General features: G+C 45.1%; 1 protein-coding gene across 2 annotated transcripts; it reads right to left on the reverse strand.

Moving 5' to 3' along the window:
- Positions 1–1,596: 1,596 nt before the first annotated feature.
- On the reverse strand, positions 1,597–24,349 carry fam184b (family with sequence similarity 184 member B). Of its 2 annotated transcripts, XM_080837652.1 has the most exons (19): positions 23,904–24,349; positions 19,138–19,365; positions 17,645–18,268; positions 15,233–15,368; positions 14,097–14,248; positions 13,445–13,717; positions 11,616–11,726; positions 11,054–11,263; positions 8,541–8,659; positions 8,137–8,266; positions 7,500–7,685; positions 5,993–6,221; positions 4,665–4,795; positions 4,378–4,580; positions 3,807–3,968; positions 3,461–3,578; positions 3,234–3,335; positions 2,737–3,014; positions 1,597–1,976 (listed from the first exon to the last, which is right to left on the reverse strand). In XM_080837652.1, exons 1-19 carry the CDS (start codon positions 24,045–24,047, stop codon positions 1,883–1,885), a joined length of 3,630 nt encoding a protein of 1,209 aa, XP_080693778.1. In that variant the 5' UTR covers positions 24,048–24,349; the 3' UTR covers positions 1,597–1,882. The 2 variants fall into 2 exon arrangements, with proteins under 2 accessions (XP_080693778.1, XP_080693779.1); XM_080837653.1 differs by lacking the exon at positions 3,807–3,968.
- Between the last annotated feature and the right edge of the window lie 271 nt (positions 24,350–24,620).

Below are 24,620 nucleotides of genomic sequence, written 5' to 3' on the forward strand. Positions count from 1 at the left end.
TGTGTGTGTGTGTGTGTGTGTGTGTGTGTGTGTGCGTGCGCGTCGGTGCACGTGTGTGTAGCTGTCCTCTCTGGCTCAGGCGAAGAGCATCCTACAGCAAGTGACAGCTGCGTTTGCTGTGGCTGAGCGGGCCTTGTGTTTTGAGCACAGGTCAGAAAGCATACACATCACGCAAAACATGTCTGTCCACACACACACATACACGACGTACCACAAGCATGCACCCATACATTATTTCACACATTGCTCTGAAATATGGACCAATCAAACCATACCCTAACCTATGTGATCTGTACCTTCGCTTACCCTTCTGGTCTTCCATAGGGACCTTCATATGGGGAATATCCTGGTCAAGTCCACAAAGCAGAAGGGATGTAGCTACATTCTGAATGGTGAAACTCACTCCATAGAGACCAGAGGGGTGCAGGTCAACATCACTGACTACTCTCTGTCTCGTCTGGGGATAGGTAGGCCACCCGCCTGCCTCAGCTGGCTGTTGATTGTGTGTGTGTGTGTGTGTGTGAACATGGGTTGTGTTGGGCTGTGATATTGTGTGTCTTAATTTGCGCAGGCTGTTAAAAAACAGACATATGAGCCTGAGGGAAGCTCTAATCTCTTTTCAGTTGTATAAAGTTTGCAAGATAAGCTGAAATAAATGGGTCATTGCCTACACTTGCCTTCCCACTCTCCCTCTCTCTGCCTTTCCTGCTTTCAGATGGTTTAAGTGTCCCATGACATCTCTGCGGATGAAGAGCTGTTCATGGGCCAGGGAGACTACCAGTTTGACATCTACCGCAAAACGCAGGAGGAGAACCAGTAAGCACATCCCACTCATGTCCATCCCGCTCCCGCTTGTCAGGTTGCCGTCCCACCGCATTGTTCCCAGTCTCGCTCTGAGTCTCCTGCCTACACTGGCCCTGCTGTCAAAAGCTATTAGGCCATTCCCCTGTGAGAGTGTGCATCCATGTGTGCTGTTGTAATACTTTAATACCAGCATTAATCTCCTCCTCTATTTCCTCCCCCCTATCATCACTCTGAGCTAATCACACTCTCGCATGCGCTCTTCCACTACTTCTCCCTTGCCGCTCTCTCTCTCTCTCTCTGTCTTTCTCTCTCTCTCTTTCTCTTTCTCTCTCTCTCGCAGTAATGACTGGAGTGAGTACCACCCCCACACTAATGTGCTGTGGTTGAACTACCTGACAGACAAGCTGCTGGGGATGAAGTATAAGAGCAGAGCTCAGGGAGCCCAGGAGAGGGCGCTCAAGAGCGTTCTGCGTGCTTTCCACAGGGACCTGCTAGTCTTCCAGTCGGCCACGGACACGCTTCAGCACAGCAGCCTGTTCCACCGAGGGCACACAGAGCTGCCGGGCGCCTGAAACATTTTGGAAGAAGACAGTCTGTGTTCTACATACACTGTTTCTGCATGCTGCACTGCTGTTGGCAGGGTGTATTTGACTGCATCTCAGTATATGAACATAAGTGGGTTTGCCAGGACTTACTGAAGCTGTATAGATGTAATGTATACTGACACTTACTGACAATAAATCCATATAAGTGAGCGCTAACAATCATGGAAGAAATTGTGTGTATAAATGATATTAAAAATAAAATATTTTTATTTGTCACATTATACACAATACATCAGCATTGAATAAGCACATGATATTTGCATGGTTCGGCCAGTCACTCTCTCTGTCGCTCTCTCTCGCACTCACACAAACACAAACATACACAACATGATAAAACAAACTCTGTGTGTTTATACAGTCTTTGATCTGCTTTGAGGTAACTGAAGTGTGTTTTGAGGTTTTTCATGACACACTGAGCGTTGTATACGGTTATAATCAGGTATGAGTGGGGGCAGCCTTGGGCCAGGGGTCCTTTAGAAAGAGAAATATTTAGTGAACCACTCTTGTCTCTGAGGGTCCTGTCCATCTGGTGGTGCCGTCTCAATCACTCTTTGTTCTGTGGGGGTCCTAGTGGTAAGGGTAGAAAGAGAAAAACAAGAATTAGGATCAAAGGACGACAGGCTTCTGAAGTCTTCATCCACAATAACTGGTCCATTTTTTTTCTTTGAGTCTTAAATTGTGTGTTCTCAGGCAAATACTTGTCTTACTTAGCCCAATTGTGCCCAAAGTCCCATACGACTGATGATACAGGAACATCTTCACTATCTAGCGGTTGTTACCATGGAAACAGACCTGACCACTTTGTGTTGCCATGGCCACAGTCCAGAACGTTTCGTTAAACCTTGCAATACACTTCCAAAGGTGTTTCTTTGTGTGTTATGTGTGTTTTTGTGTTGGTGTGTGTGTGTGTGTGTGTGTGTGCTTGGAGACATCTCTTTCACTGGAGACTTTCACTGGCTCATTAGGCTTGGACTGGCCCATTATGGAAGTGAGGCTTTCTAAGCGCTTGTCCAATTTCTCAGTAGAAAACAAGCAATAGAATTTAGTTATATTTAGTGCATAGGTCAGAGCCTAGACATGTAACATACATTTTGCATTGCTTTGGCAGTACCTTTAAAACAAAGTTAGACTGCAAAATGAAACACAATTGTAAAATGATCAGATCCTGTACACCACTACAGTCATCTCAATATTATTATCAATGGTGGAGCAGTGCCTGTACATTTATAATAATAATAATAATAATAATAATAATAATAATAATAATACATCACATTTATATAGCGCTTTTTACATTATACTTCAGGAGCGGTCACTGGACGCTCACCTCATGTGTGTGTAGTTCAGGTGTTGGTGCGGGTACTCATGAGGTGGCGAGCGCCCATGCCTCTGGCCAGGGGAGAGGTTGGGGGTCAGAGTTGAGCCTGAGTTTGGGGTGCTTGTGCGTGACAAGGGGAGACCCCGGGAACTAGGCTCAAAGCTGGGCGAGCGTGCAGTCTGCGGAGAAACAGATGTCCCAGCTTCAGGGGTTTGGTAACCCCTCTCGTAGGCGCTGAGGTTTGGGACGCTGGTTACGCGAGGAGGAGTCTCCTCCACGGCCTTCTTCTGTAGGATGCAAAGAACAGCAACTCCATTACTGCTCTGGGGAAGCCTGTTTCTAATGACTGCTATCATATCAAATATAACAGGTGGGCGCTGGCACTATTGTTTTAGCCTGTTAACATATGGGTCACTGGGATTTAGTTCCTTCAGCTCACTCCATGGGTGTTGGTGTGTGTTTGAGAGAGAGAGAGAGAGAGAGAGAAAGAGAAAGAGATAATGCACCTTTAATGTGGGTGTCAGACTGCCATAGTGGGTCTTGCTGTCATAGTGTTTCAGAGTTCCATCACCCGCAGGAGGATGCTGGGACAGCTGATGCCGCTCTTCCTACCAAAAGAAAACACAACCCAAACCTCAGTACGATTCCATTTGTGTCACATGTAAGACAGCCTTAGATTGCTATGTTCATACATGTGCTATAATGCATGCTTCAGCGTGGGTGCAGGTCTCACCACCAGTCTCTTGATGAGCTGGTCTCTCTCTGTGAGTTTGTCCTGAAGTTTAGAGATGGTGTGTAAATCCTCCAGGCGTGACTCTCGCCTCCTGCTCCTGTCCTCGCGCTCTCTTAGCCTTTACACACACACACACACACACACACAAACACACGTACGCAGTCAAATCACATAATTCTCACTTATTTTCAAAAAGGCAAACTGAAGGTAAACAAATCAATGGAGTGCACTGGATTTTTCTTATGGTGTACGTATGTGGTTCTGTGTTGAGTGTCTGTTTGTTTGTGTGTGTGTGTGTGTTTGTGTGTGTGTGAGGCAGGTCTATTCATAATTAAAAGCATAGTACTCTGTTTCCAGGGCAACGATGCGGGCTTGTAGGCGTGTCTGAGCAGAGATTAGGGTCTGGATCTCCCTCCTGTGATCTCTCTTCATGCTGTCCACATCCTGCCTCCTGCTCTTCTCTCTCTCCTCCTTCCCCTCTCTGCTTCTCTTCTGCTCTTCCCATGAGCTGCCCAAGAACACACACACACACACACACACACACACACACACACACACACACACACACACACACACACACACACACACACACACACCCACACACACACACACACACAAAATGAGATACTGCCTCAGTTTTGTGGCAGTCTGATAGGGCTTAATTGTGATAGGCCCTACAATTAGTATTACAGATGGAATACAACCCACAGATAAGAGCCTATTTCTTCTAGGGAAATTACAGTCATAGCTGGGATGAAAATGATGAGAAAAACTGATTATTCATCCACGATTGTAATGGAGCCCTTCTTCCCATATTCCCCCTACCCCTCTCTCTCTCTCCCTCTCTCTCTTTCTCTCTCTCTCTCAGTCTCAATCTTCTCTGTCCCTGCTTAGACGCCCGCTGACTTCTCTCTCACCTTGAGTACGTGTGTTCCTCAGGGCCAGAGGCATCTCGTCTTTCCCTCTCTCTCTCCCTCTCCCTGTCTCTTTCTCTCTCCTCCATCAGTGCGCTGAAACGCTCCTTCAGCTCTGCGTTCTCCCGGCGCAGCTCCTGCACCTCGCTGCGGCTCTCGTCCAGCTGTCTCTCGTATGACTGCTGCTGATTCTGCTGCTTCAGGTCCTGATAGAGAGAAAGAGAGAGAGGGAGAGAGAATGAGAGAGTGTGTATGTATGTGTGTGTTAATGTGTGTGTGGATATGTTTACCTGCTGTAGCGCCACCATCTCCGTGTGTGTGCGTAGTTCAGCCTGCAGGTCCTCAATCTGCTGCATGTGTCTCTGTGTGACCTGCCTGACCCACTCTGTGTGCTGCTGGGTCAGCTCAGCCTTTTGCTTCTCTGCTCACATACACACAAATATGCAGTCAGCATATATAACACACACACGCATGCACACCAGTAATTCAACACACATAAACACTATGTGATGTTCACATAATATTGAGTGTCTTATATATTAGCATATGAATGCTGGAAAATAACACAGTTTGGCCATTTGATATGTGTACCTTATCCCACTGCCCGAAATACCTATGGGACAGTAATTTAGCAATCCTTATGCCTTAATCTCATTATGTGTAGGCCTATCACTTTAAATAGGTACGCTCCTGGTTTGTAGAGAGGCAGGTGAACGCTCAAACGGGGGAGGTTTGTTTTTCTCACAGTGGTGTGTTGAATTGAGAAGTGGAGAAGTTCAAACTTGAATACGACCTAAACAGCCAAATGCCAGTTTGTGTAATGCTCTTTTGTTTATATGTATGTTTATGGAATATATTTCACCTACTGCAGTCTCTGGACCAATCCACAAAGCAAGTTAAAGGAGTATATGAATACGGAGGACTTTTGTTCCTGTTTTTTTGTACAACGGCAATGTATTGCTATTTTTGATTTTGAAGAGGACTGTTTTCCTTCTTGGGATAACATTTACACACGGGACTTTAGGATTTATTCTTAAGGCAAATCGAAGAAGCAGGCCGACACTGCGGCCTTGCGAGACTCTTGTTCATTTTTTGACTGATTCACGTTTGGATCATTTTTTGTTATGTAAATTATCACGGACAGAATAGCGAACAAACGAACACAGACAGTATATGTACTGTATTATTTCTGTTTATGTGTGTCTGTTATGTTTATTTAGCCTATTGGCGTATGATAGAGATATCCTGATAGAATGATAACAGCGAAATGTGTGGACTTTCTGTTTGATCTAAATATAATTGGTTATAACTTAGAGAACAAATTATTGAATATTCACTACAAATGTCCAGGAATGTGTGTGTCCAGATGCTATGGTCTCTGCTATGCAGCTGTGAGCTATGCTCCAAGTTACTCAGCTGAAGGTTATGCTGTATGTGTGTGTGATGATCAGCTTGTGTGGTGATTTGTGTGTATATGCGTTTCCCCTGTGTGTGTGTGTGTGTGTGCGTGTAAATGTGCATCTTTGTGTGTGTGTGTTTGTGTGTGTGTGTGCATGTGTGTGTGCATGTGCATGTGTGTGTGTGTGTGTGTGTGTGTGCATGTGCATGTGTGTGTTACCCAGCTGCAGCTTGTTCTGGGTGTGCAGGCGTTGTCTCTCCGCCTGGAGGTCCTCTTGAGCCCGCGCCTCCAGGGCTGCCACGGTCAGCTGGTGTGTGTGTCGCTCCGCACGCAACACCTCCTCCTGACGCTCACGCCATCCACTCTCATCCGTCGCATCCCTCTCTCCCCTCTCCTTCGCTTCACCTCGCTTCTCCTCTTCCTCCTCATCCTCCTCCTCTTTCACCGCCTACAGACAGCAAAGACAAGCACACCAGCTGTACTCCTCATGTTCTGATAGTATGTCCCCAGCAGCAGGGCTCCCTGTGTACCGTACTCATTTATATCAGTAGCGTCGCGTGAAGAGAACTATTTATGCTCTAGCCCTGAGTGGGTATCTGTGATACAAATGTTTACATGTGAAACATGTGTATACTCTCTGTCTATATGTGTACATACTTTTGCCTTGGTGTGAAATCTAAACATAAGCACACACATACAGCTCACATACCACACATGCATATATCCTCTATACATATATCCATAGACATACCACACATGCACATATTGTCCGATATAGAACAGCACATTCTCCTACACATGTACACACATTCCACCAACCCTCTTGCTTCACGCAGACTTTGATTTACTAAACAGCAGCTGTCTGGTTTGTGAACCTGCTTACACTCGCGTGCAGACACGCACACACACATTCACATACACACATGTACGCACACACACACACACACACACACACACACAAACACATACACACACATACACACAAAAACACACTCCACCACCACACCCCCTGGGCTCAGTGGGCAATCTTGTGCAGTGAATTATTTATCCATCTCTCTCTCACTCTCTCTCTTTCTCTCTCTCTCGCTCGCTTGCTTGCTCACTCTCACACTGTCAGTCAGTGAGCTCTTTGTGTGAGAGTGGCACTGCTAGCCTACTGAAAGCCTTTAGATGTTCCTCGCTGCATTTCTTATTTCTCCCCATATGGGCCACTCTGATACTGCTCGTGGTCTGCCTGCAATATAGGTCACCTGAGCTCAGCAGTCAACACAGGGCAGCACTGAGCAGAGCCCTGCTTGGGATTCAGGGGATTTGGGGCTTGTTTTTTTCTGGAAGCTCAGGTATGCTCGGGTTTCCATTACGGTGTTTTTTCTTGAAGTGGGATTAAGAGTTGCACAACCTGTGTTTCTGATTAGAAGTGTGGTGTTATCAGTCTGTTTCAGATAAAGCAGCAACAGCTGAAGAGATCTGATATGAGTAGAAAAATAAAGAGCTGGACCTGGGCTTTGTGTGTGTGTGTGTGTGTGTCTATGTCTGTGTGTATCTGTGTGTGTATGTATGTGTCTGTGTGTCTGCGTATATGTGCTTTTATTACGTTGCAACTATATAAATGAAATGCTCTCCTGTCTGGATGTAGCAACAGCTCAATAAAGAGCCTCCAACGTATACAGAAAGGTGCTATGCTATGCTGCTATGTGTGTGTCTGTGTGTGTGTGTGTGTAGCTACCTTGAGCTGCTGCCTCCTCATCATCCTCTCTTTCTCCTGGACGGTGGCGTGGAGCTGTGCTCGCAGCGTGCTGTTCAGCTCTCTCGTCTTCTGGATCTCCTGCTTCATCCTGTCCATCTCTCCGCTGCCCTGCCGCTCCTCCCTGGCACCCTCAGTCACACCCGAGTCCCTCTTCCTCTCCTCTAACTTCAGCACACACAGAGCAACAGTGTGAGGGAGTGAGCCTGTTTTTCAGTGTTTGTGTGTGTGTGTGTATGTATGTGTGTGTGTGTGTTTGTATGTATGTGTGTGTTTATGTGCGTGTGTGTTTGGTAATAAAGTAGTATGATGTGTTCATCGACATACAGCATGATATACTAGCTGCAAAAACATTGCCAAAAATACGAAACAACTTATCTTTCTGTTTTCTGATTCTTATATTGCTAAAATATTGAAAAAAGTAATACAAATGTTTATTGTGATATGTATGAGTGTGTGTGTGAATATGTGTGTTTGTGTGTGTGTGTGTGTGTGTGTGTGTGTGAGTACGTGTGTCTGTGTGTGTGAATGAATGCGTGTGTGTGTGTGTCTGTGTGTGTGAATGAGTGTGTGTGTGTGTGTGTGTGAGTGAACGAGTGTGTGTGTGTATGTGGTTTACTTGTGTTTGCAGCTCCTCTACTCTGGTCTGCCAGTGCTGAGTGACCTCTCTGATCTCCGCCTCTCTCTCCCTCTGGAGCTCACACACAGCAGACCGATGCTTCTCTGCAAACCGCTGCTCATTCTGCACCCTACACACACACACACACACATCAAAGGTATTATTTGGATTCAGATATTTATGATTCTGTTGAGAAAAGGGTTGCAGCACTTCTAGATTGTAAGGTACCACCCTTTACTCAGTACATTGGAAAGTAGTGATTAGAAATGTAACAGGTTACAAATAGGACAAAAAATGAAGTGTGACGACAAAATGGTACACACACACACAGCTTAAACATTTGCAACCAGTCAGTGTAGTGCTGACCCATATTCACACTAAGAACACACACACACACACCCCACCTGATCTCCTCCAGGTTTTGCTGGGACTGTTCCAGAAGCTTCTGCTCCAGGGCCTCCCTCTCGGTCTGCAAGGCCACCACCTTCCCCTGCAGTCTGGACCTCTGCTCGTCAACCTCCACCTGGAAACCACAGCCGTCACCCGCCAGCTTGTCACACACTACATGTATGCACACCAGGTTGTACCAGGCAAACAGTAATGTCTAGCAGATAAAGACACACTTTCTTGTTCCCAATCCAGGCTAGGCATATTTGAGTGAGGGTTTTGTATTGCTGCCTGACTCTGTCCTTGGGCTTGTTTAGGTTGTGGTGTTGTTTGCTAAAGCAGGAGCCCAGAGGGAGAGAGGGCGAAAGGTGGAGCCTCATTGAAGTCTTATCAATGCATGTGACATTTAATGTTTTTGTGTGTGTGTGTGTGTGTGTGTGTGTGTGTGTGTGTGTGTGTGTGTGTGTGTGTGTGTGTGTGTGTGTGTGTGTGCTAGACTCTAAACAGATAAAGAGATACATTTACGTAGGTAATATGGCCATTTGATCAGCATAATATTTAATAGCATAATATGATATAGTTAAGTATAGTATACAGTAAGATGATAGAGCTATGTTTAGTTATGATTGGCTGAAATGGGGCATGTGAATTTTAGTTAGAATAGCAAGGTTGGCAGGACACAACAACAGTGCACAACTCGCTGGCAATAGCTGCAACACGCGTCACATGCTGTTCCTGGGATCCGTAAAGGATAAAAAATATGTTTTAGTTCTAGTAAGTGTGCGAACAGCAGTGTTCTGTTAGAGGCTCTTTACTCAGTAGTCTAGTCACAACGTAATAAAAGCTTGGCTTCGTTTTTCTGCATCTAGGAGGAATAGATGGCTGATAATGTCAATATGCGTAGACGAAAAAAAAAACATGTCTTTGAGATCTGTTTTATGTATGAGTCAAGTAGGGGGTCTTGGTTGATAATTACACCAATATTATTGGTGCTAGTGTTGGATATTTATGAGATGCCATAGAGTGTGGGGGTAGTTGGCTATAGGATGTAATTCTCAATTGTTTAGGGCCGACAAGCATAACCTCAGTTTTATCTGAGTTAAAGAGCAGGAGGTTGTTAGTCACCCATGCTTATACATCTTGAGTAACTGTACAATTTCATCAGGTTTCATGGGTAGGTAAAGTTGGGTGTCATCAGCACAGCAATGGAAGTTAATGCCATGCTTCATTATGACAGAACCTAAGGGAAGCATATACAAGGAGGAGAGGAAGGGTCCAAGCACAGAGCCTTGGGGATAACTTACAGTGGTGTGATTGGATGGCTTGCTTGAAAGGTCAGAAAGGTAGGACCTAAACCAGGATAAGGTGCAGCCTTTGATGCCAACATGATGTTCAAGTCTCGGTAGCAAAATAAGATAAGATAAACTTTTATTAATCCCGTTAGGGAAATTCAGGTGTAAATATTATGATCTATAGTGTTGAAACAACCACTCAGGTCTGCACCCATGCACCCATGATTAGATGCGATTAGTAAGTCATTCAGGCCATTTCAGTGCTGTGATGGGCTCTTAAGTCAGATTGGAGGTCTTCTTGGATATTGTTTTTATGTAGAAAGGAAGTAGGTTGCTTTGCTATTACTTTTTCAAGTAGCTTTGACAAGAAAATGAGGTCGGATAGAGGACTATAGTTAGCCAGATTGTCAGGATCAAGTAGTGTCTCATTAAATAAAGGTAGTGTGTGTTTAGGTAGTTTTGTAGGGATCGGGTCTAGTAGGCACATTGATGATTTAGATGAGTAGATCAAGAGAACTGTTGCTACTCCACCTCCACATTCTGTTCTGTGGGGCATGTGGCAGTTTAAGGCCAGCTATTTGTCTGGTTTTAGCCAGGTTTCAGTTAGAAAAAGTTAGAAAATCTCAATATGGTTGTCTGTTATCAACTCATTTACAAGTGAAACTTTTGATGTTAAGGACCATATGTTAATAAGGCCCAACTTTAGGTTTCTACTGGTAGTGTTTTGTACAGATATAGTTTTTTATCTACTCTCGTTTCCTATAGTCTTTATCTAATTTTCCTGATTAATACATTTATCAGTGTGGTTTATGGTGTGCTTAGATGTTCTGGTTAAAAGATATGTATCTGGGTTCCTATCAGATGCTATGGATGCACATTAGTAGTAGTACAAGCTCCTGTATAACTTTGGTGGAATTGTGAAGATATTCCTGTTGTTTGTTTTATGGTTTATGGTCCTGTGTGGGCCTTATACAGATGCTTGAAGGTTCTTCAGCAGTCACTGCACGGTGCACATATAGTTTGCCTAACTGTACCGGGCTTATATGGCACATTGCTAGCTGCTGGTGTGGCTGGTCTGGAGTCAGTGGCTGGCTGGTGAGGTCTGGCTGTGGTGAGGTCTGGCTGCTGTGTGTGTGTGTGTGTGTGTGTGTGTGTGTGTGTGTGTGTGTGTGTGTGTGTGTGTATGTGTGTGTGTGTGCGTGTGTGTGTGTGAGTGTGTGTCTGTGTGTGTGTGTTACCTGCATCTGCTCCATGGCAGTGTGTGCCTGCTCCAGCTGCTCCTTCAGCACGGCACACTCCACACCACACACTGGCCTCTGCTCTGCCGTCGCCTCGTGGTTCTGCCTCTCTCTCTCCAGCTCCATCTCACGCTTTCTCTCCGTCTCCCGTTCCTTCTCCTTCTCTCGTTCCCTCTCCTTCTGTCGGATTGCCTCCTCTAGTCGAGAAATCTGGGAGACACATACACACGTATGCACTCATATGTACACAAACAAAGATATGGATGTGAAAAAAAACTGTTTAACGCAGGTTCAATAATTAATATTCAATGAATTTAGTAACACCCTAGACTAACTTTCTTCATTATTTTCTGCAGTTGTTCATATTATGTATTGCATCGTCAAGTAATACCCTCCAGAAATAACCTATGACACTAGTAACAGGAAATCAATGTACTAGACCTCTGTTTGTTTCACCTTTTGCATGAAAGGTAATAATAAAGTTTATTATTATTATTATTATTATTATTATTATTATATAGACCTCTGTTTGTTTCACCAGTGGTGTGTGTTGACCTCTCACCTCTGAGACTGACAGCTGCAGGCGCACCTTCAGTTCATCCCGCTCCACCTCCAGGCTCCGCCTCTCCTCCTCACCTCTCTTCCTCAGCTCCTCCGTGTGGGAGAGGAGCTCCTGTTATCATGGAGACAATATTCATAGAGAACACAAAGAAAAAAAACAGACTAAACAGACAGGAGATTAATTTGTGAACCCTTTGTCTTAAGTCAAACCATTTAACTTCCACTACTCTGCTCCAGTACATTAGTGAGAAAAGACTTCTTTCAACATCCCTTATATAACGTGGTAATTGGGGAGGTGTGCAAAAGGGCATGAATGTAAGATTGTGCTTTGAGTGCACCTGTGAGGGTGTGTGGCCTCAAATGAACTCAATGGCCTACTTTAGCTCAAGGATGTCTGTGGCAAACAAGCTGAATAACACCTCCCGGTTAAAATCACAAACACTGCTTTAGGTTAACGTGTGTGTGTGTGTGTGAGTGTGTTAGTGTGCGTGAGTGTGTGAGTGTGTGTGTGTGTGAGTGTGTTAGTGTGTGAGAGAAAGTGAGTGAGAGCGTGGGAGAGAGGGAGGAGATGCTCTGTACCTTTATTGTGAAATTAATATTCTGCCTGCTGACTTCACCAGTACTACAGATTTACTCTGCCTGGGGAATACTGCATTACCATTTTAATTTAAGGGATAGTTTTACTTGTAACTTGGATTTAGAATGTCTTCATCCGGTAAAGTTACAAATGTACATCATTTAAAAAGTGATCAAAGTAAGACATGCAGACATCTTCAAATCCAAAGCCTGTTGAGAGAGAGTGTGAGAGAGAGAGAAAGCGAGAGAGAGGGAGAGACAGACAGAGAGATGACTGGATGATCTGGCACATGGCTAATGCTACAGCCCTATCAGGTGAGCTGAAGCTTTCTGTAAATCCCAGGGTGAGACTCCCAGACTATCCCAGCTGCACAAAAGCCCAGTGAGCCCTGCCTGCTTTAGTCACAGACAGCTGATCTGGAACAACCATGGATCAGTGAGGTCTGTAGGGTGGAAACTCAGCCAAAATCTACTATGCCTCGGCGGCCCATCGGCCATATTGCTCACAACTACTGCTGTCACTTTGGATCAGTGGTTCTCTAGGGCCATAGTCAGAACCATGACCCGTCGTCCTACTCCCAGCCTTTTCCAGCGGACCAGCGGAGCAGCGCCAACTACTTTATTTAGAAGAAAGAATTTTATGGGAGGTTATTTTGCACACTGAATGGAATCTACAACATAATACTCAACCCAGCACTTAACTGAAATGAGCAACTACAGCATGAAACCCCTTTTGTAGTTGTCGGAGGAATTCTAAATGAACTAATTTGCTGTGTTTGAGTAAATGCTTTGCGGCAGGGGTGCGTAAGCCTCGTGCGGTGTGTGTTGACAGGAAGTGTCAGAGAGCTCTGTGAATGAGCCTCTCAGCAGTGTGTCTTCTCTCATTAACCCGACCTCCCGGAATGACAGCTGCAGACCAGCATTTGTTGTGTTTATGAGCCCTATCAAGAGGAAGAATGACAACTGATGTCCCCATTGGACTGTTTGCATTTACACAGATGTGCCATTGTTATCATCACAATGCAAAGGAGGTCACTGCAGTGAGATCTCACATCCACATCCCTCATATTGTCTATATCTGGGCGGTTTTGGTCCGACCCATGCCTAACTTCCCTGTTATTCTAGCCAAAGACTTTCAATCCTCCTTCAGTTTAGACATTTTAGTTCAATATGTTAATATACGTCTGGCTATGCGAGGCTGCTTCCCTACAGATCGGCGGCACACTTGATGGAGCAGGAGGTACTGGTACTCACCTGCTGGCCACGTTTCTTCTCGGCGTCCAGCGCGGCGCTAGCCTGCCTCATCTCGGCGGCGTGTTTGCGTATGACCTCCTCCAGGGCGCGCTTCAGCTGCTCGCGCAGGCGTCGCCGCTCCTCCTCCATGTGCTGATTGACGCTCTTCTTCTCCTCCTCCACCTCCTCGCGTCCCTCCTCCTTCTCCTTCTCCACCTCCTGCCGCAGCCTCTGAACCTCCTCGGCGTGAGCTCGCTGCAGCTCCAGACGCATGGTGCCCAGGGTGTCTGAGTGCTGATGCACAGCCATATAATATTTTAGTTATTTTACCTAAATATGTAGCATTTTTCCAACATATATTTAGTTATCCACATATATTCAGTTATAAATCAACATATTTTCATTGGTATTTACCACAATACATACAGAACATACAGTTATATTTTGTCCTTCATGTATAATATGCCTACTGTGTGAATGAATCGGAATGGGCTTTGGGTAAAAGATAGCTGTAAGCCTTGCTAAATGAACTAGGTTGGCCTAATCTGTTCTGATCATTTTTGTTTTCGGTGTACAAGGCAGGCATAGGAGTGTAGTGTGGCCTTTGTACATAATTCACCATATTTTAAAGTTTATTTATTTCCTTCAGAGGTATGTACCAGCTGTAGCTTACCTGTTTCAGCATGCGGGCATGGTCACTGCTCCGCCCATTGCTCTGCAGTTCCAGCTCCTTATTGCGGAGGTTGATGCGGCTCAGCTGGGCCCTCAGCTCCTCCACCTCCGCCGACACCTTCACCTGAGACGAACTCTGACTCATCAGCTCATCTGGTAGAGTGGCAGAGGCCAGGCAAGGGGCAAGGGGGGTGGGAGATATGGAGGGAGACAGGGAGACATAAGGATGTAGAGAGGAGTAGGGTGAAAAAGAAGAGATAGAAAGAGAAGATAGAGCAAGTGAGATGGGTGTTAGCCTGCATCTGTCTTGAGGGGTATACCAGATACGGAGCTGAGACAGAGAGAGTTTCCAGAGGGAAGCTCTATCTATGAATCATCAGGTCCGCATCTAGACTGCTCAGATTTACACATTGCCACACCACATACCGTTGCACTTGAAATTATTCAAAAAGATTTGATCATGAGGAATAGGCATACGATTGGAATACAGAAGTGTGAGCTCTAACTTGGGCCTCAAAATACTGACTTTAGTGGGTTGAATCAATTTTCACATTTTCATTCTCATATTTTATGTTTAAAGTATTTCTTAACGCAACATTATGTTCTCAAAGCCATCTCTCTAAACAGATAAGACATTTAGGAATTTTCACCTATTTCTTGCAGATCATTTCCAAGTTTTGCAACAAGATTTACATATTTTTCAAAATGACTGTGTCTTATCTAGATTTTTGACCTACTTCACACACTGTGGCCTTGATTGAGGCCTAGGCTCCTTAAATGTAAATTAACATGAAGCAAATAGTCTGCTCACGTTACAAAATTGCCAAATCAGTTACTTTAGGCTGCGAGTGATCAATTTATAGTAATTATGTGGTCTAAGAGATTTCATGTGTAAACTAACAGGAGACAACCATGTCTAAATCAGCTTTTGCTGAGTTTCGCTGGCTGAAGGCAAATGGAAAAAGCACGACAAAGCAAGACAAAAAGCCAACATTTGTGCTGTATGTAGCCTAGATCGATTTTAAAACTGAGAGACATCTTGGTGGACAGAGTAGACATTAGGGTGGGCACTAATGGCTTTGGGAATCATTCTCATTTTGAGAGTCTTAATAGCAGATACAGGAAGAATGTTAGTACCTGACTTCTTCTGCAGTTCATTCTCCTGCAGCAATAGCCTTTCCTTAGCCACGGCAAGCTCTTCCTCAGCCTTCTTGGCCCCAGACTCTGAATCCAGCACCCTGTGACGACCATCCTCCAGCTGCTCCTCCAGGTACTGAGAATGAGAGAGGGAGAGAGAGGATAAGACAAGTGTAGAATGAGAGAGGGAGAGAGAGAGATGACAAGATAAGTGTAGAATGAGAGAGGGAGAGAAAGAAAGGATAAGACAAGTGTAGAGAGAGAGAGGATAAGACAAGTGTAGAATGAGAGAGGGAGAGAGAGAGGATAAGACAAGTTTAGAATGAGAGAGGGAGAGAGAGAGAGGATAACACAAGCGTATAATGAGAAAGGGAGAAAGAGAGAAAGAGAGGACAAGACAAGTGTAGAATGAGAGAGGGAGAGAGAGAGAGGATAAGACAAGTGTAGAATGAGAGAGGAAGAGAGAGAGGATAAGACAAGTGTAGAATGAGAGAGGGAGAGAGAGCGGACAAGACAAATGTAGAACGAGAGAGGGAGAGAGAGAGGAAAAGACAATAGTAGAATGAGATGAATATGAAGATGAGAAGAAGTAAGAAACAGAGGGAAAGAGAGAGGAGGTGAATTTGGAGATCTGGTATGGTATCCATGGTCATTTCATGGTGTTATAAATATGAGAAATAAAGATAAATAATGTAATGTAAATGAGTTGAGGTGCTGGTCATATCCTACAATAAGAGGAACAAAAAGAAGTTCCAATGCATTGTCTTTCTATTCTTGGTTATTCGTTTGTGGGATGTTAACATGCCAATACATTGCTGCATTATAAAAGACTGAAGGGCTATTACCAGGTGGATCTGTATTCTGAGTTCTGCTTCAATGTAATCTGGTCTCAGGGGTGAATGTGTAATATTGATAACACTGTTGGGCTTATTATCTGCAGTGCTAATAAGAACATGTGGCATCACACACACACACACACACACACACACACACACACACACACACACACACACACACACACACACACACACACACACACACACAGTAAAGCAAAAACAATGCCACACATTCACACATGACAGAGCATAACAAAACCAAAAGCCCACAGTCACACTCAAGCACAATACACAATACGAAAAGACCAAAAACAAACATGCATGAAAACAAAAAGCCTGAGGCAGAGCTGCTCTCTGACAGCAGCTTTTGGACATGCCCAGTAAACACATCACAGCTCTGTCACACTGAATGGGCTTTAGTACGGCATGGGAGGAGAGCAGACCATGGTACTGCAGTCATTTCATCAACAATTACAGCAACAAATGTGCAGGCATGTTACGAGTTCAAACATGCACAGTCATGTGAGAGGAAATTAAATTTAAAATTTTATTTAAAACTTTATGGGATGGAAAATGGCCTCATGTGTCTGAGTGCCTTTATGCGGTGTGTGTGTACACTAATGAAAAAAAAATGGCACACTGTGTGTGTGTGTGTGTGTGTGTGTGTGTGTATGAGCTGGCAGCAGTGACGTGTGTGTGTGTGTGTGTGTGTGTGTGTGTGTGTGTGTGTGTGTGTGTGTGTGAGCGAGTAAGAGAACGAGAGAGAATTTCGGGACATGATTGTTTGACCCTGTGAGGACGAAGCCATCTGCTTCTGTGCAGGCAGCTGTGTTTGCTAATTGAGGGTACTCATGACGAAACCTTTAATCTTCTCTACAATAAGTGGAGGAAGTGGCTTTTAACTCCCCTAATTATACATTTGCACCAACGTGGCTTTTGGGAGATGGTGAGTCGATGAAGACGGCCACACCTCTAAGACAGCAGCCACAGCTTTGGAATACAAAAGACCTTGTCGCACTTGTGACTGTGTTTACATCCATCCAAACATTATGGTGGCTTGAGGCTATGTCTTACTTTATTTCACTTCATTTATTCGACAGTTTTGACACTGCCTGAGCATGTCTGTGTGGTTGTGTGTGCACAGATGGCCATCTTTAATTTTGGGGCACAGTCATTCGCTCTGAGTCACTGAGAAAAGCTTACTGCACTTTCTGTCTCTAAATGTGTATGTGTACGAGTAAGTTAAAGGAAGGCATTTGGAGGCCTTTTCCTTTTCTATTGTCATACTGACCACCCTGTGTTTGTGTGTAGTTCTGTTCAACTAGGAGAATGAATTAGAGGATTCCTGGTGGTCTGACTGCCATCTGTGTGTGTGTGTGTGAGTGTGTGTGTGTGTGCATGTGTTTGATTGCATGCTTGTGTGTACGTGTGTTTGAGTGTGTGTGTGTGTGTGTGTGTCTGTGTGTATGTGTGCTTGAGTGCGTGTGTATGTGCATGTGTTTGAGTGTGTGTGTGTGTGTGTGTGTGTGTGTGTGTGTGTGTGTGTGTGTGTGTGTGTGTGTGCGTGCGTATTCACCTCAATCTTGTCCTGTAGTTTCTGGCAGTGTCTCTTGCTCTCATTCAGTCTCTGCTCATTGTTCTCCAGCTCCCCCTCGAACTTCCTCAGCCTCTGCTGCAGAACTGCATGCTGGGATTTGCGGTTCTCGTGCTCCTTCTGCTGCCACTGGCTAATCTGCTCGCTGAGGTTCTGCTCCAGAGACCTCTTGTTGGCTACTTGCTCCTTCTCATGCATCACCCTCACTTCCCGCATCCTCTTCTCCCACTCTCCCTCCAGTCTCCTCCTCTCCTCCTCCCATCCCTCTCTCTCCTCCTTCAGCAACCTCAGCTCTTCCGCCAGGGCACGCACTTGCTTCTCGCTCTCCTCCGATGCTCGTTTGCTCTCCTCTTCGGCCATCTTCTTCCTCTCGTCCTCCTCCCTCTTCTTGTCCTCCTCCCTCTCTCTCTGCAGCTCCTGGTACTGCTGCCCCAGGGCCCGGCTCTCCTCCCTGGCTCGCTCCAGCTGGCTGTGGGTGCGGTCCCTCTCCTCTTCCAGGCTCTGCAGCCGAGCCTCAAAGTCCCTCCGCAGCTCCAGGGTCTCTTGCTTGAGCAGGGTCACCCGCTCGGCGTGCTCTTCCTGGGACCGCTGGTCTTGCTCCTCCACCTGTGGAGACATGCAAGAGTAGGTGACTGTGACGGTCGTGGTGCGACCGCACATGAACTCGCACTTCTCCCCATCTCTCCAACCACTAGCGCACCCCAACAGACATGGATTGCACACACACACACACAAACATAGTGAATTATGTGGTTTATAATTGTGAAGGAATTCTATGTTCGTGTCTCGGGTCCGTCTTGTCATTGTGTTTTGTTTAGTGTTTGTGTTTCCCCCCCCCCGTGTGTAAAAATGGTGCTGGCCGCCAGGTGTATGTTCATTGTTCTGTCTTGTTCAGTTAGTCTAGTCTTGTCTTGTATGTGGACCTTTTTGAGACTGCTGAACCTCTACCCCATTTAGAGGCTTAGCAGGTATTTTAATTGATCTATGTAATGCTGCATTGTGTCCTTTTCCTTGTTAATAGTGTTTTGATACTGCTGTTTTTGTCCTCTGCCTCTTGAGAGGCTGAGCAGGTGATATTACTGGAGACTGCTGCTTTTTGTCCTCTGCCTATTGAGAGGCCTAGCAGTTCTCAAGAATATTTGGAAGCATAATAAAGCTTTAATCTGAACCCTCACTCTGTCTCTGAGCTTTCGGGCCAAACCCACACATTTTCGACGGCAACCGAGGCTCGGTCCGTCACAGTGAAGCAGCTTTGGTTCTTAGATGTTATGGCAGGTAAACAGCCCTGTAGGTCTTTTAATTCACCATACCTTTGGAAAGCTAATTAAACATTTAAAGTGTTAAATATGATTGTTTTCCCTTGCAGCCCTAATTACATTTAGCCTTAGTAGACTCTTAATAGACACATAGTCCTACTTCTACCCCATCTATGCCTCACCCTTCAGACAGACTAGCAGTGTTCAACGGCCCCTCACCTGAAGCCGAAAGATCTCAAACTCGGTCTGCACCTGCTCCCCTTTCTTCTGCTCTTCCTCCACAAAGGCCTGCAGCTCCAGGAGGCGTGTCCTCAGAGCAAGCTCCTCCCCTTCTTCTTCCTCAGCAGCTGGCTGCAACTGGCTGCCCTGCGATTCCGTTGCGATGCGGCGGAGTGACTGCAGTGTGGCCTCCTGCTCCTCATTCTTGGTGTTCAGTGAGTATATTACCTGAAAATCACACACCAGGTGTGGTGAGAGGAGCGAGGACTAACACCCCCCAGCATTTAATCATAACCGACAAGCATATTACCATTCACTGACTAACTGTTAAACATTTAATAGCGACATCAAATATGATATCTTATCTAACATAAGCAGAACATAATGCCATGTAGGTACAATTTTCCTCGACAGGGGCTGCAAATTAATTTGGTTGCTTTGACTGGATGCTTCTAAATGCTGTTTGGAGTTGCTGAGAGTGGTGATTAATCATCTCCCTACAGATCATGTATTCTGCGTGAGCATAACCTCTGAGGTATGTGTAAGCAGTGAGGAGGAGACTTTGATGTAGTGCAGACTGAAGCCTCTCTGATCTTTCAGGCACACATCCTCCCAAGAGCTTGTGATTCTTATCTATTTGTACATTATGTTTGTACAGTGTGTGGTCAGATTTGACTCCTTTGGGCCATTTGTTATTTGTCAGTGAATCTGGATTTCACACTTCTGTTGGGAGAAATACATGTATGCTTGCTTATGCATGTGTGCGTGTGTGTGTCTGGTGAGGTTTCCGCATGTGTGTCCACGTCTGCTATGGTTTGTCTTTCCATGTCCCTGTCAGCAAACCCTCCTCACAGGCCTCCCCACTCCCAGTGTCATCATATCCCCTTACGGACCCCTGACGTCTCATTTATACCAGCCGAGGCTCCTGTGTTACCGTGACGCCTCTCTGTCTGTGATAAATCGCCATGGCAGCAGTGCCGGACATTCCACCCTGTGATTGACTGCAGCGACCTCTCTCCTGCTCACTCTCTCTCCCACCGAAGCCCTACTCCACATCCGCCCTTCAATAGTGAGCCGAGCATATTTTTACTGAGGGCAGCAATAACAAAATCAAGGAAAGTCACCTCAACCATTTGTGACAAGTGTCCAGGAGCCTTTTTTTAGCATGCTGTAAATACACTGTATATCCACAGAGTGGCTGTGTAGGGGCTTTTGGGACAGAGATAGAGCACAGTTTAGAGGGACGCTAGCATGTCTCAGAGAGATGACAGGAAGACAGGAAACACAGGAAGTCTCATTTTTATTGTCACATCCTCTTCATATGCGGACCATGTCTGAGATTTTCTCGCCCCTCCAAGGGTGATTGGATCTGAAATCTAAATCAATAGTGGCATTCATGTTGGTGCCAAGATTGCTAGCTTCACAGTCAGCAAAGCATGAAATTAATATTCCTGTTGAATCGATAACAGGTAGAAGTGTTTGGTAAAGGCCGAGCAGAGGAGCAGGGCTCTCTGTGGTAACACAGCTTTGATATTTGAGGCTGTGCTTGGATACTGGGGAGGCTGTGAAAACAAATAACCCTCCCCTTCCAGGCCTCGCTGACTCAAGCCCAATCTCACATGGAGGACATCGCTGACTCTATCACTCTCTCTGCCACACACACACACACACACACACAAACACACACACAATAACACACACACACACACACACACAAACACAGTGCGAGAGGCAGACAGCTGTCAATCGGAAGAGGGAAAAGCCCTAATCCCCATAGACAGATAGATCTACATGCTGTTAAGAAGATACCGTGACATAAGCAAGTAGTTGTTGACATTCTGATGTCCATGAATACATTGAACTTAAGGAAATTGACCATGGACCCTCAAGGAAACTCTTTAATTTAGAATGGCTATAGATCTGTACTTCTAAGACATGCAATGGTATTTCCGCATTTTTAATGTCTTAATGAAATACCACACTACCACATTATTAAACCACATCATCACCCTATTCACCAGCCTATTTTATTGACTGAGACAATGACAGCTTGCATGTCACTTTGTCACTTATGCTTGCCTAGTACAGAGTGCTTGCTGGGTCTGCTCCCAACTACCTTAATGCTCTTGTTAGGGCAAATGTTACACCCAGGATACTGCGCTCGTCTAGTGAGCATCGTTTGGCTCTGCCGTCTGTCCAAGCACGGCAACCAAGACTGTTCTCATTTGTAGTTCCACGTTGGTGGAACGAACTGCCTAGCACCACCAGAGCAGGGGCTTCCCTCTTTACCAAAGTCTTCAGAGAGTCCCTCCCTTCCTAAACTGCCACTTTGACTAGTGCCTAACCTTCACTTACAGCTGTTACATTCCTGCACTTCTTTTCTATTTTCATGTTTATTTTATTTGTATTCCTATGCAAAGTAGTATTTATTGTTGCACCAGAGTTCTAATGCTCGTAGCTTGACTGTTCTCTCCCTTGTACGTCACTTTTGGACAAAATATGTACATGCAATCCATAAACATGTTCTTCCTGGCCCTGCTGTCAGAATGAAACGGCAAGGCAAGGGTTTAGGCTGAGTATTCTATTGTGCTTGACTGTCTTTTTCCTCTCATTTCTTCACCTGCTTTCTGAGAGAGGCTCTGTAACTCCGTCTGCTGCCACATCCTATTCATGTCAAGGCATCAGGGGTTATGCATTCTTTTCTTCCAGCTCCTCATCTACACAGCTGATTTCAGTCTTTTCTGCTCTCTTGCATCAAAAGGACATTTTCCACTGTAGTGATCTGCTGCTGCCTGCCAGGCCTTTGGCTATCTATGTCAGATCTGAACATCTTTACCTTGCCCATGCATCCTCTTAAAACAGCACACCCTCCCGATCAATATCTCAAGTGTTCTTTAACCTTCATCCATTGCTAGATAGAGGTAGAAGTCAAAAATAAGAGGAAAAGGGAACGCATTTCATGTGAATTCAACAGAGTTTCAAGGGGTGCCTGATGTGTGTTGTAATAGGGATATATAAATGTACAAGTGCTATTTTGAGTTCCAGAGTATGTCTGTGTATGTGCACGTGTGTGAGCAAAGATACAGATCTGTGAATGGCTGTATGTATTTGTGTCCACGTGTGTCTGCATGAGCTACGTACGTGTGTGTTTTCGCCGAGGCATATGCACGTACGTGTGTGTGTCCGCGTGTGTGTCTGCACGAGCTACGTCTGTGTGTGCTTGCATCAAGGCATATGCACGAACACGTGTGTGTGTGTGTTTGTGTTTGTGTTTGTGTTTGTGGAAAGTTTAGGGAAGCAGAGCAGTTGGCAGGATTCATCTTCCCCTCTTGCCATGTAAACACAAACACTGCTCAGTTATCTTTAGCAAGTCACTGGATGTCTGAGTTATCTATGCATATGTGTGTGTGTGTGTCTGTGAGTCTTTGAGTCTGTATGAGAATGTGTGTGAGTGTGTCTGCGTGTGTGTTTGCATGCACATGCCAGGGCTCCCAGCTGGGTTAGAGTTTCGGCTCCTGACCCACTTTGTTTAGAGAGTGAGGGCACAGTCTGCCCTGCTTCTGATTAACCTCTATACTCATAAAAGATAATTTACGCGTCAGATCGCAATGTGCAGACTGTTTAGATGAGGTGTGACATTTCTGCACTAGGACTCAAAATAAGACCTCAGTGGAAGTCTTTCATTTCAGAAAAACTGCATTATGGCATTTCAACCATCCATAGTTTTTAATTATTATAATTGACAAGAGTGGTCCATTTTTTACACTGTGCTACACTGCATTTAGAGAGTTTTCCTTGTGAGATTATACTGTTGGCCTGCAGCAGTGATTTCAGTTGTAAACTGGCCTCTTTGGAGATGCTTTTTTCTTTCCCTGGGGGTATGAAAGAAAACTGACAAAATGTGGCTTTGCAATATATGAGTTTTTCACACCACACAAAACAAGGATTTGTGAGCAACATATATTTGTTCACAGCCAGATGTTCGTTCAGCACCTTGCTATATGAATAGGAGTTTTATGTTAAACGACTTGCTCAGATGAGCACGTCTTGTCTTGGAGTCCTGCTGTGTTTGCCACTGGACAGCCATCACTGGACATCGACACTGACACAAATGCTGACACAAGCAAAGACACACGCACCTAAGGCACGATTGCATGGTAGGCTTATCCTACCTATCGTCTTGATAAGAGTACGTTTTTTGTATATCTAACTGCCTATGTAGAACAGTATCCCCCGGGTTTGACAATGGAAAACACATTGTATGCACTGTTTAATTCAGAAGTTGACAGCACCAGGCTGGTTTGTAGGCTTTTATACCTGCGGTTATCAGGTTTTAAATGTAAGCTGGGTATAGACCAGATTTGTATTCATGCCCTCATGCGTTGTCTGCAGGTGCTGCTTTGTTAGTGGACAGGAAAACTCATTGGATGATGGTAATAACAATATAACCCACTTTCCATTCGCTAACATGCTATATGCAGTCAGCCTATGCAAAGAAAGTTCATATTCAATGCATTCTTCGATTTTTAAACTATTTTCTTTCGTTAAATTGAGTTTTTGCAATGCAACAAGGTTACAATGCTGACTATGTCGGAGGTCAAAAACACTACGTAGGATCGTGGTGAACTAAGCATTGCAGCATTTATGTCTGGGCGTGTGTGATTATATCGTCATACTGCATCCTGACCTGAGCGATGGCATCTTTACGATACTCTAACACATCATATGAGCATGGGCATGCATATCCATTTAGAACGTATTCTTACCTTGGTAAGCTGCGCTATTTTCTTACACATTTTCGTGTGCATCTGATAGTCATACAGTTCCTGCTCAACGTTGGTGAAGTCTGCAGCAGTCCCGTTACAAGCACCGGTAGGTTGATTAGTCGATTTACCTGAACTCGAAGCCATAACCTCCCGGTCAAGTTTTCTCTTAGATTACACTGAAAAGTGGTTAATCACGACCCAATGCGCGCTACATCAACCAGGTTCCAGTTACCTGTTATTTAACGTGATCCCTGTTGCCATTAAACACACATATCTGCTTTGCTTTGCTTTATGTGCGGAGAACGGCATAGTGAAACCCCGACGGAAATGTGCTCTCCAATGCCGTTAAGTTTCCCGTTAGCTGCCCGGCCTCTCAACCCGTTGAGGTCACATTCTAATTCCATCAGGGACAAGCCAGGGTAGCTGGCCGCCACTGTCAAGTTTTTTTTTTCTAAAGGGGAGAACGATGCTGCTGGCATGCGTTGGTCCCCGACCACCTGTCTCGGGGAAGGGGTGGAGAGGGCGTGATTACAGTGTTACATTACAACTGACAGCACCACTGCAGTGGAGCACTACTCCCACGCCCTCTCCCACAAGCAAGGCTACTAGCTCTTTTCAGAAGGCTAAAGCTCCCTGCATGGACTGTAATAATAATAATAATAATAATGTTGCATATTTACTCTATAGTTCATGTAACATCTAAACCAAATTAGGTTA

Source organism: Sprattus sprattus, assembly GCF_963457725.1.
Source record: "Sprattus sprattus genome assembly, chromosome: 4".
NCBI lineage: Eukaryota > Metazoa > Chordata > Actinopteri > Clupeiformes > Clupeidae > Sprattus > Sprattus sprattus.

Coding starts and splice junctions, on each gene's coding strand:
- fam184b (XM_080837652.1), bottom strand. CDS start 24,047: ATGGCTTCGAGTTCAGGTAAATCGACTAATCAACCTACCGGTGCTTGT. Junction 4,581..4,664: donor AGATGGTGGCGCTACAGCAG/GTAAACATATCC, acceptor TCTCTCTATCAG/GACCTGAAGCAGCAGAATCA. Junction 3,015..3,233: donor GTCTGACACCCACATTAAAG/GTGCATTATCTC, acceptor TGCATCCTACAG/AAGAAGGCCGTGGAGGAGAC.